A 12,906-nucleotide genomic window follows, 5' to 3' on the forward strand; every position below is an offset into this window, starting at 1 on the left:
ACCGTTACAGACAAGCAAAAGCTGAGAGAGTTCAGCTGAGAGAGTTCAGCACCACTAAACAAGCTTTACAGCAAATGCTAAAGGAACTTCTCTAGGCAAGAAACACAAGAGAAGGAAAAGACCTACAAAAACGAACCCAAAACAATTAAGAAAATGGGAATAGGAACATACAAATCGATAATTACCTTAAATGTAGATGGACTAAATGCTCCCACCAAAAGACACAGATTGGCTGAGTGGATACAAAAACAAGACCCATATATTTGCTGTCTACAAGAGACCCACTTCAGACCTAGAGACACATACAGACTGAAAGTGAGGGGATGGAAAAAGATATTTCATGCAAATGGAAACCAAAAGAAAGCTGGAGTAGCAATTCTCATATCAGACAAAATAGACTTTAAAATAAAGACTATTAGAAGAGAGAAAGAAGGACACTACATTATGATCAAGGGATCAATCCAAGAAGATATAACAATTGTAAATATTTATGCACCCAACATAGGAGCACCTCAATACATAAGGCAAATACTAACAGCCATAAAAGGGGAAATTGACAGTAACACATTCATAGTAGGGGACTTTAACACCCCACTTTCACCAATGGACAGATCATCCAAAATGAAAATAAAAAGGAAACACAAGCTTTAAATGATACATTAAACAATATGGACTTAATTGATATTTATAGGACATTCCATACAAAAACAACAGAATACACATTTTTCTCAAGTGCTCATGGAACATTCTGCAGGATAGATCATATCTTGGGTCACAAATCAAGCCTTGGTAAATTTAAGAAAACTGAAATTGTATCAAGTATCTTTCCGACCACAATGCTATGAGACTAGATGTCAATTACAGGAAAAGATCTGTAAAAAATACAAACACATGTAGGCCAAACAATACACTACTTAATAAGGAAGTGATCACTGAAGAAATCAAAGAGTACATCAAAAAATACCTAGAAACAAATGACAATGGAGACACGACAACCTAAAATCTATGGGATGCAACAAAAGCAGGTCTAAGAGGGAAGTTTATAGCAATACAATCCTACCTTAGGAAACAGGAAACATCTCGAATAAACAACCTAACCTTGCACCTAAAGCAATTAGAGAAAGAAGAACAAAAAAACCCCAAAGTTAGCAGAAGGAAAGAAATCATAAAGATCAGATCAGAAATAAATGAAAAAGAAATGAAGGAAACGATAGCAAAGATCAATAAAACTAAAAGCTGGTTCTTTGAGAAGATAAACAAAATTGATAAACCATTAGCCAGACTCATCAAGAAAAAAAGGGAGAAGACTCAAATCAATAGAATTAGAAATGTAAAAGGAGAAGTAACAACTGACACTATAGAAATACAAAAGATCATGAGAGATTACTACAAGCAACTCTATGCCAATAAAATGGACAACCTGGAAGAAATGGACAAATTCTTAGAAATGCACAACCTTCCAAGACTGAACTAGGAAGAAATAGAAAATATGAACAGACCAATCACAAGCACTGAAATTGAAACTGTGATTAAAAATCTTCCAACAAACAAAAGCCCAGGACCCGATGGCTTCACAGGCAAATTCTATCAAACATTTAGAGAACAGCTAACACCTATCCTTCTCAAACTCTTCCAAAGTATAGCAGAGGGAGGAACACTCCCAAACTCATTCTACGAGGCCACCATCACCCTGATACCAAAACCAGACAAGGATGTCACAAAGAAAGAAAACTACAGGCCAATATCACTGATGAACATAGATGCAAAAATCCTCAACAAACTACTAGCAAACAGAATCCAACAGCTCATTAAACGGGTCATACACCATGATCAAGTGGGGTTTATTCCAGGAATGCAAGGATTCTTCAATATATGCAAATCAATCAACGTGATACACCATATTAACAAATTGAAGGAGAAAAACCATATGATCATCTCAATAGATGCAGAGAACGCTTTTGACAAAATTCAACACCCATTTATGATAAAAGCCCTGCAGAATGTAGGCATAGAGGGAACTTTCCTCAACATAATAAAGGCCATATATGACAAACCCACAGCCAACATCGTCCTCAATGGTGAAAAACTGAAAGCATTTCCACTAAGATCAGGAACAAGACAAGGTTGCCCACTCTCACCACTTTTTATTCAATATAGTTTTGGAAGTTTTAGCCACAGCAATCAGAGAAGAAAAGGAAATAAAAGAAATCCAATTTGGAAAAGAAGAAGTAAAGCTGTCACTGTTTGCAGATGACATAATACTTTACATAGAGAATCCTAAAGATGCTACCAGAAAACTACTAGAGCTAATCAATGAATTTGGTAAAGTAGCAGGATACAAAATTAATGCACAGAAATCTCTGGCATTCCTATACACTATAGATGAAAAATGTGAAAGTGAAATCAAGAAAACACTCCCATTTACCATTGCAACAAAAAGAATAAAATATCTAGGAATAAACCTACCCAAGGAGACAAAAGACCTGTATGCAGAAAATTATAAGACACTGATGAAAAAAATTAAAGATGATACAAATAGATGGAGATATATACCATGTTCTTGGATTGGAAGAATCAACATTGTGAAAATGACTCTACTACCCAAAGCAATCTACAGATTCAATGCAATCCCTATCAAACTACCACTGGCATTTTTCACAGAACTAGAACAAAAAATTTCACAATTTGTATGGAGACACAAAAGACCCCGAATAGCCAAAGCAATCTTGAGAACGAAAAACGGAGCTGGAGGAATCAGGCTACCTGACTTCAGACTGTACTACAAAGCTACAGTAATCAAGACAGTATGGTACTGGCACAAAAACAGAAAGATAGATCAATGGAACAGGATAGAAAGCCCAGAGATAAACCCAAGCACATATGGTCACCTTATCTTTAATAAAGGAGGCAGGCATGTTCAGTGGAGAAAGGACAGCCACTTCAATAAGTGGTGCTGGGAAAACTGGACAGGTACATGTAAAAGTATGAGATTAGATCACTCCCTAACACCATACACAAAAATAATCTCAAAATGGGTTAAAGACCTAAATGTAAGGCCAGAAACTATCAAACTCTTACAGGAAAATATAGGCAGAACACTCTATGACATAAATTATAGCAAGATCCTTTTTGACCCCCCTCCTAGAGAAATGGAAATAAAAACAAAAGTAAACAAATGGGACCTAATGAAACTTCAAAGCTTTTGCACAGCAAAGGAAACCATAAACAAGACCAAAAGACAACCCTCAGAATGGGAGAAAGTATTTGCAAATGAAGCAACTGACAAAGGATTAATCTCCAAAATTTATAAACAGCTCATGCAGCTGAATAACAAAAAAACAAGCAACCCAATCCATAAATGGGCAGAAGACCTAAACAGACACTTCTCCAAAGAAGATATACAGACTGCCAACAAACATATGAAAGAATGCTCAACATCATTAATCATTAGAGAAATGCAAATCAAAACTACAATGAGATATCATCTCACACCAGTCAGAATGGCCATCATCAAAAAATCTAGAAACAGTGAATGCTGGAAAGGGTGTGGAGAAAAGGGAACACTCTTGCACTGCTGGTGGGAATGTAAATTGATACAGCCACTGTGGAGAACAGTATGGAGGTTCCTTAATAAACTACAAATAGAACTACCATATGACCCAGCAATCCCACTACTGGGCATATACCCTGAGAAAACCATAATTCAAAAAGAGTCATGTACCAAAATGTTCATTGCAGGTCTATTTACAATAGCCCGGAGACACCTAAGTGTCCATAATCGGATGAATGGATAAAGAAGGTGTGGCACATATATACAATGGAATATTACTCAGCCATAAAAAGAAATGAAATTGAGCTATTTGTAATGAGGTGGATAGACCTAGAGCCTGTCATACAGAGTGAAGTAAGTCAGAAAGAGAGAGACAAATACTGTATGCTAACACATATATATGGAATTTAAGGGAAAAAATGGCATGAAGTACCTAGGTGTAAGACAGGAATAAAGACACAGACCTACTAGAGAATGGACTTGAGGATATGGGGAGGGGGAAGGGTAAGCTGTGACAAAGCAAGAGAGAGGCATGGACATATATACACTACCAAACGTAAGGTAGATAGCTAGTGGGAAGCAGCCGCATAGCACAAGGAGATCAGCTCGGTGCTCTGTGACCACCTGGAGGGGTGGGATAGGGAGTGTGGGAGGGAGGGAGACGCAAAAGGGAAGAGATATGGGAACATATGTATATGTATAACTGATTCACTTTGTTTTAAAGCAGAAACTAACACACCATTGTAAAGCAATTATACTCCAATGAATGTAGCAAAAAAAAAAAAAATGATGGGGAAGGTGGAACAGGAGTCAAGTGATCTAGGCAGAGAAAATTGAATCTGTGAGGTACTGAGGATCTTGTCTTAGTTGAAAAATTGGAAAAAGATAGGAATCAAGATGGGGAAGGACCTGATATTAGACTGGAAAGGGAAATTGGTGGGTGCCAGATTCTGCTGAGATGCATCAGGAGGATTTTGGTCTTCTTCCAAAGAGCTGGGCAAGCTACATAATTTGTGGGGGTCAGTGAAATAAAAATGCAAAATGAAGGGGTTTCCCTGGTGGCGCAGTGGTTGAGAGTCCACCTGCCGATGCAGGGGACAAGGGTTCGTGACCCGGTCCGGGAAGGTCCCACATGCCGCAGAGCGGCTGGGCCCCTGAGCCATGGCCGCTGAGCCTGTGCGTCTGGAGCCTGTGCTCTGCAACGGAAAAGGCCACAACAGTGAGAGGCCCGCGTACCGCAAAAAAAAAAAGGAAAATGAAAATTCAGAGCCCTTTTTACAGAAATTGTTAAGAATTTCAGTACAATGACAGCAGGATTGTTCTAAGCACTGTGCTTTGTATGACTGCATAGGTTACAAGCCCATGATTTGCCCTTGCCTAAAGGCAATGAGAAGCCAAGGAAAAGTGTTAAGTAGAGGAGAGAAGTGATTGGCTGGCACGTGAAAAAGATAAATTCTTCTGTTGTTCTACCGTGGCACGTTTAGTTAGTGAGTAAAGGCAAAGGAATATGAATATCTCCCAGATGCAGGACTATAAATGATTTCTAATATGATCTTTATAAGTCATGTGCCTAGATACATAGGTGTCCAGAATCCACTCTCAATTCATTAGCTGTGGTAGTAAAATGGTAAAGTCTGGGATTTTTGCTTAAGGTCATCCTATTTAAACCATTATTTAAATACACTTGAATAACTTTATCCTCTACTCATTTAACAACATAAGCTCAAAGTTTCAACTAGTTGACAAGAATTATGCTTAGAATAATATTGTGCTTCTTGTTTAGAATCAACTGATATTCTGTGACAAAAGTATTAACATTAAGAATTCAGAAGTATGAAAGAGGAAATAATTTAAAGCATACAAGAAGGAACAACTTCCTGCTAATCCTTGTTTGTTGTAATGATTTGCATATCCTGCTTAGAAGGTGTGTTCTGTTGTTTTAAGATAACAAGCTGTATTTCATAGGCAGCCTGTATTTAAAAATATTGAGAATCAAATCTTTTGCTCATTAACAGTGACGAAACAAATCCTGAGTATTGTATGATGTAGTAAGATATAAGCAAACCAGAAAAAAAAGAATTCTCAAGCAACCATTTTAGTTTTTACAATAAGAATCCTAAATTTTTTGTGTGTATGTATTTTAAAACACCTTATAATAATCACCAAATTTAAAAACTTGATAGTGATCCACAGTTTACTTTTTGAAACACAGAGAAAGAATTTTCTTTAAGGCCTTTAATGACAAAATAGAGGCCAATCTAGTAGCTTTTTCTTGAAGTTTGACATCTCTAGAAATTGGCAACTTTATTATTATTGGGTTTTTTAATCTGTTTAATACAAGTTTATAAATATTGATTGTGAAAATCTCCCCAGCTAATACTATATTTTTTAAAAAGATATTTGTTGTATAATTTGTAAATTATGACAATAAAAATATTTTATATTGTGGGCATTATTCTTCTTTAGATACATGCTATAAAATGTAAGAAATTACCTTACTTAATATTGTTTATGTTATATATTGATATATATATATATGTTATATATATATATGTTATATATTGAACATATATATATGTTATATATTGACTATATAAAGCATCTTAGAGAGTAACGTTACATGAGTAAAATGTGGGGAATAAAAGTGGTACAATTCTCATATATTAAATTAGGATTTGTTAGTATAGAGCAATGCATAGTAGGGAAGTGAGTCCTTGATTTAAAGTTACTCTCAGTCTAACAGGAGAAACAAGGCAGACACAAAAATAAATATGTAACAATAAATAGTCGCACTATAAGACCTGACCTGGCTGTACAGAACTGTTGTTCTGTATGAGGGTTAAATATCTAGGATGTCAGATACAGGCAGAGGTAATGAGCAGATGGGCCTAATCTTAAAGGCAGAGAATTGGAAGGTGGATGTGGATAAAACTCAGACAGGGAGCTGCAAAGGAAAGGGGGTAAGCTCTAGAAAATTATGGGTTTGCAAATCTTATATGAGATAAAGACCAGTATCAGTATTAGATGGCCACTGGCAATGGAATTATATTACGAATGCTTAAGATTGATAGGACATTCTAATATTTTAACGGCTGAGATGCTCTTGGCTTCACATAAGAGAAAACTAGAGATAACTTAAGCAAAAATGGAGATGAACAAATGGGTAAAGACCCATCCCCAAGCATGTAATTAAACCTAGGCCTCTCAAAAAAATAAGTCATATTTTAAACTGTCAAAAAAAAAAAAAGATTGACGGGACATTCAAAAAGAGTCTCTGCCAATCTAGGTGAGATGATGATAGAAAAATTAATTAGAATTAACATACATATGGCAGAGAATAGGGTGAATAATTGTGCTGGTCTAGTTTGGGATCCTGGTAATAAAAGAAGACTTCATGAGGGAGCTGGAATAATTATTGAGCTTTAAAAGATAAGAGTGAAACTGCTAGATAACTCATGATCATTATTATTGCCTAATATTTATTTTTGTTGCTTCCAAATATGTTGAGTAAATTGTAAGACTTACCTGCAGGGGAAAACAGGACTTCTGCCTCTGAAATGCAATTCCATCTCAATGCACAATTAATTGAAATGAGTTAATAGTGTGATACCATGTAGTTATTATAATTGGACAAATATATCTGGGTTTAATTTAACTTGATAGACATAGTCTAAGGAGTTAAAAAGCTTTCGAAGTGGTTAGAAAAGACTCTTAAGGCCTTATTCTTAAAAAGAGATTTTAATTTGAAAAATAAAAAATTATAGTTATGATTTTTGTACAATTATATTGAAACAATAATTGTACATAGAAATAATGATAAAATTACTTGCCTAGGTCCACAGGTGATGATTCTTCCATTGTTTGTTCCACAGGCTCAGAGAGGAAAAAACTAAGTACACAATCACTCTGAAAAATAAGGCAAAATAAAATATTTTTTCATATCTTACATTTATTTATTGTTCCTATTCCCTAGTATTTAAAAATGTTGACCCTAATATATAATGTTTATAGATACCTGTTTTATTTATAGATATATCTATATTTACAGATTCCATAAATAGAAAAAATATACTAGGAAGTTTATTAAGTCAATGCTATAATTTTACACCAAGTTAAACTTAACTTTCATGAGATTAGATATCTGGTTATTTGATATTTCTTTAAGAGGCTCAGGTGTGCTCTGCTTTTAGAGCTCACCATATGTTTATATTCTTGAACTTTACAATTATGCATGAATCTCACACCTCCTTTTTCTAGAAAATGTGTACCATTGGACAAAACTTTTGAAGAAAAATTACTCTCAGTAGGACACAGGTACTCAGTGAAAACTCATTACTCCTCAAGGTTCAATTCTAGAAATGCTCACTAATTACTGACTACACCAATGCCATAGAGGAATGTTAGGGGATATTTAGAAACAGAAAGACGCAAAAGGTGACCCCTCTCTTTAGAACACAATCTAGTGGAGGAAACAGATTGTATTGAATGCTTTAATAGAAATTCTAGTTCCGTTTAATTTTAGAACAAATAAGTGAGTGTGCTTCTCTTTTAAACTGAAATTGTCACAAACAAACTGACATTTAACCTGGGCTCCAAATAAATGGGCTAACTGGTGAATCAGAATAACTTTTCCTTAGTGACACTGACACACATTTTGTTTTAAGCCATTATATGACCAAAGCAGCCCTTCCTATATTATTATCTGAAGGGCACCACTAAATAATTGATTATTTCTTTTGACTATCATAAGCTGATGCCATAGTACCTGCAAAGCTGCCTGACATTCTACCCAGTTAGCCTTCATTCTGTGCAATGGCTCTTTAAAACCTCTTCCAGAAACTTACACTTCCAACTCTGACTCCTTCTTTGCTGATGATTTTGTCTCCACTCTAGAGAAAATAAAAGGCAGATGGAAACTCCTATATTTCCTGCTACAAAATCTACAGCTGCACAAAGCCACTTTTTCTCTTTTTTTCCTGCTACACGGGAAGAAGTGTCTCTCTTCTCATCTATTATAAGTTGAATTCTACCCTCTGAAAATTTATATGTTGAAGTCCTAACCCACAGTAGCTCAGAATGTGATCTTATTCGGAAATAGAGTAATCGCAGATGTAATTAGTTAAATTAGGTTGAGGTCATATTGGTGGAGGGTGGACCTCTAATCCAATATAAAAAGGGAAAATTTAGACACATTCATGTAGCAAAGATGATGTGAAGAGACATAAGGAAGAAATGGCCATCTACCATCTATAAGACATGGACAGAGGCCTGAAATAGACTCTTCTTCACAGCAGTCAGAAGGAACCAACCCTGTCGACACCTTGATTTCAGACTTCCACCTTCCAGAACTGTGAGACAATGCATTTCTGTTGTTTACATCACCCAGTTTGTGGTACTTTGCTATGGCAGCCCTAACAAACTAAGACATCATCCAATGCTGATCACGTCTTTCTGTGTCCTAGATTCTATTCCTTCCTCCTCAAGAACCTTGTAGAATATCCCAATCTATACTTTAGTGTCTTTTTCTTCCTCCGTTCCTCCCTCCCTCTTTCTCTTTCTTTCCTTCCTTCCTTCTTTCTTTCTCCCTCCCTTCCTTCTTTTTCTTTCTTCCTTCCTTTCTTTCTTTCTTTTCTTTTATTTTTCTTCCTCCCTTCCTTCCTCCCTCCATCCCTCCCTCCAATATCAAGTGTGGCCAACTCTCTCCATTTTAACAACTAACAAACAGATGAGTCAAACCACACAAAGTACACTCACACAAAAATAATGTCTTGTCACTAGTGCTCCTTTCAAGTCCTATTATTTTTCTCCTCTTTGACATAAACTTATGGGAAGAGTTGTCAGCACTCACACTGGTTCCTCTTCTTCAACTTCCACTCACTTTATGATCTATCACACTCAGGTTTCTGTCATTAATCATCCTCTGAAAATGCTCTTACCATCATTTCTCTTTTTTAAGGTCATGTTTTCCCCTAAATCCAATGGAGATTTTCTTGGCCCTTATATAACTACTCCATTTTTAGTGAAAAACTCTTTCACCTGCTTTCTTGATAGCAAGTTCTCCCAGTTTTTCTTCCATTTGTCCTGCCATCTCTTCTTAGACATTTTTCAGGCTCCTTTTCCTTTTGCTTATAACTTAAATTCTAGCGTCCCTCACTTCTAGGCCCATCTCTCTCATTACTCTAACACATTCGTTCCCTGTGATGTTATCCCTTTTGGTGGCTTCTATAATGATGCACAAATCTAGACCTTTATCTCAGATCTATCTCTTGAGTCTCAGCCCTCTACATCAAAATGTCTTTTTATTGGCTTCCTTGACTAAAGATAATTAAAACCCCCAAACTACACGCATTTTCTTTCCCCTTGATTTGCTACTTCTTCCTGTATCCAGGCTCAAAATAAGGTATATCGTTTTGGACTCTCCATTCTCCCTACCCCACACAAAAAGTTAAATGATAAGTCCTATTAATTTCACCTCCTAAATACCTCACTTATCCATTTCTTCCCTCCAGGTATACTGTCGTCTTCCTTGTTCTAGTATCATCACTTCGCACCTAAGTTACAGCAAGTGTTCCCGACTCTTTTCTTGCTACCCTTTCATCCAGTCTATTCATCACACAATTGCCAAACTGATCTTTCAAAATAAAAATCTAATAATTAACTGCTTAAAACCCAGAAGTGACTCCCCATTGCTCTTAAGCAAAAAGTTCAACTGCTTAACAAGGCTTGTAAGACCTTTCTTGAATGGGATCTTGCTCATTTCCCTATCTTCATCTCTCACCATTTCTCTTCTAGTATATTAACTATACTGAATTATATTTCCTCAAGTGTGTCATGCTCTCTTATCTCTGTTTTTCTACATGCTCCTTTCTCCATCCTTTCCACCTCTATCCACCCATTTGCCCAAGTTTTATCACATTCTCTCTTCTCTACTCTTTTAGCCTAGTCAGTGAGATATCAAGAGCAGAGATCATTTATTCACTCATATTTAATATAGTATTTTTACTCAGTAACTATTTATTAACAGAAACTGAGATCTGTATTCAGATATAGAATACATTGGTCTTCTAATGCAAATATTTTTATCTGTGTAGCAGTTTTATGCATCATTGTAAACTAGTTAATTAGCAATTTTTATCTCTACATATTGATCTCTTGTGAACTTGTATAATAATCTATCCTCAAGAAATATATCCATCTTCAGGAAGCTGACCAAATCAAGTTTTTTAGTTTGAAAGTCTGAAATCAAATTTCAGAATTTGTTGAAGGGAATTTGACCTTCTTTGGCTTTTGACAACCAGTCAATTATTATTCTCTGGCAACGTTTTGACCTCACCTCCTAATGGTTATTACACTTCAAGAGTAGGCAGAATATCTTCCCAATTCGTGTCTGAAATGTCACCAATAGCTAATTATTCCCTTGTATTTACACTGTCATATCCTTGAAACCTACATTTGTAATTCCAGGTGTGGGTGACATGCTGAATACTAATTTCTTAATGTAACAATATTGTTTTCATTCTTGAGGAAAAGCATGATCCAGTGTCTATGGAAGGGAGAAATCAATAAAAATGATTAAGAAGATAAAAAAAGTAGTATTGCTTGATTTCAAAATAATCAAATTTTCTCCTCAGATTTGGTTTTACTTATGTACATGTATCCCACAGCTTTTTAGCACATTGCACTACTGGATAGTTTGGAGAATTATAGAAATGTTAGTGCTACAGTTGCTTTCACTGATAACCTGAACCAGTGTTTTCAGTTGGGTTTGTACTGACCACCAAGCAGTGTGGCTATATTTAGTTGTGTAGGTTGTATACTGAGCAACTCTAGGGGTGCCATTTTTACATTGACTATAGATATAATCCTAGTCTGCAGGGCTTTCCATATGTAGAGCTGCCAGATATAACAAATAAAAACAGATGATGCCCATGCAATATTTACAATATACTTACACTAAAAATATTTATTTATCTCAAATTCAAAGTTAACTGGGCAGCCTGCATTTTATCAAGCTATCTGACAATCTGAGATGCTTAAAGATTTATGGGCACACTTTTGGTTGTCTCAATGACTGGAGGGTACAGTTGGCAATTAATGAGCAAGGCCACTTATCTTAAATATTCTGAAATACCAACAATATTCTCCCATTATTAAGAATGTTGTTTTTCTGGGGACTTCCCTGGTGGTCCAGTGGCTTGCACTCCCAATGCAGGGGGCCTGGGTTCGATCCCTGGTCAGGGAACTAGATCCTACATGCTGCAACTAAGACCTGGCACAGCCAAATAAGTAAATAATAAAAAAAAGAATGTTGCTTTTCTGTTTAATTCTTCAAGTGGTAATAGTTTTCTGGAGGACAAGCTCTGAATTTAACTACTTCATTCTAGAAATGAGAAAACTGAATACCAGATGGCATAAGTGGTTGACTGATTGAGATTAGTATAAAAAAAAGAATGTAGAGTAAATCAGTAAGCCCAGGCCCACCTGTGTTACCACTGCCAATGACCTATAGATGTGAAGAATACATATGGGGATAGGTGGGAGATGTGCCTAGAGAGAGTTTTGTAGGAGTCCTAGAGCATGCTGGTCTTCTGCACAAGCTTAAAGCTACTGGGACCTATTGATGAATTTTAAACAGAAAAACATCATGATCAGATATTTCTTAGAAAGTTGACAGTGCAGCATTGTGGAGGAAAGAGAAAACAGCAGTCAGCCTTGGAGAATGTCATCAGCAAAGCTCCTTATAAGCTCAACTTACTATATTCTCTGAACAGTCCCTTCTGCTTTCCTTTTAAGTTTCTGAAATGGTAGTAATGCTGTCTCACATTCCCTTTATAACCCTGGTCCTGGGGATGGGGTAGGTATCCTCCTTGCATCTCCTTGATCTTCCAATCTCCACACTTTCTTCCCATATAAAAATGCCCTGCTTTGAATATCCATGTCTACTGACTATACAGCCCTCTCCCTCTTGTTGTTGTACTTGTCTACTGATCTCTAGGTCACTGGCCTTCATTCCTACAACATTTTAAACCCTGGAACACTGTCATTTTCTCCAATAATACTTGTCATAATTCACACTTATTTTAACATTGACACAAAGCATCCTTCTTTATGGTAGATTCTTTGTTTTTAACTCATCTCATCCAATAATCTTGTTCTGCATCTTACTCCATCACTCACTCTTGTTCTCTTGATCTTATCTGGATCAGTGACTGAAGTTCTTCCACTGTCTTGATTTCTAGCTTCTGAGTCTACAACCACCCGCTCCCTCCTTTTCAGCTCTTTTCCTCTAGTTATGTAACTCGAACAATCTGTTGACCTTTTCACTGACCCTAACTCCTCTCATTATTATCATATCC

The 12,906-nt window shown here is 36.2% G+C and overlaps 1 protein-coding gene across 12 annotated transcripts in view; it reads right to left on the reverse strand.

The window, feature by feature from the left end:
* Window positions 1-12,906, reverse strand: part of PIK3C2G (phosphatidylinositol-4-phosphate 3-kinase catalytic subunit type 2 gamma) — a 369,692-nt gene that overhangs the window by 59,927 nt on the left and 296,859 nt on the right. For all 12 annotated transcript variants that reach the window (XR_003437791.1, XM_027129484.1, XM_027129485.1 and 9 more), the window contains one exon: window positions 7,381-7,456. Coding sequence is in view for 11 of the 12 variants with exons in the window: in XM_027129484.1 (XP_026985285.1) it covers window positions 7,381-7,456 (76 nt within the window). In the remaining variant the exon portion in view is untranslated. The remainder of the gene's footprint in view (window positions 1-7,380; window positions 7,457-12,906) is intronic.

This window comes from Aethalodelphis obliquidens, unplaced genomic scaffold, assembly GCF_003676395.1.
Source record: "Aethalodelphis obliquidens isolate GAN/ISIS:26980383/991018 unplaced genomic scaffold, ASM367639v1 scaffold36, whole genome shotgun sequence".
In the NCBI taxonomy this organism is placed as follows: domain Eukaryota; kingdom Metazoa; phylum Chordata; class Mammalia; order Artiodactyla; family Delphinidae; genus Aethalodelphis; species Aethalodelphis obliquidens.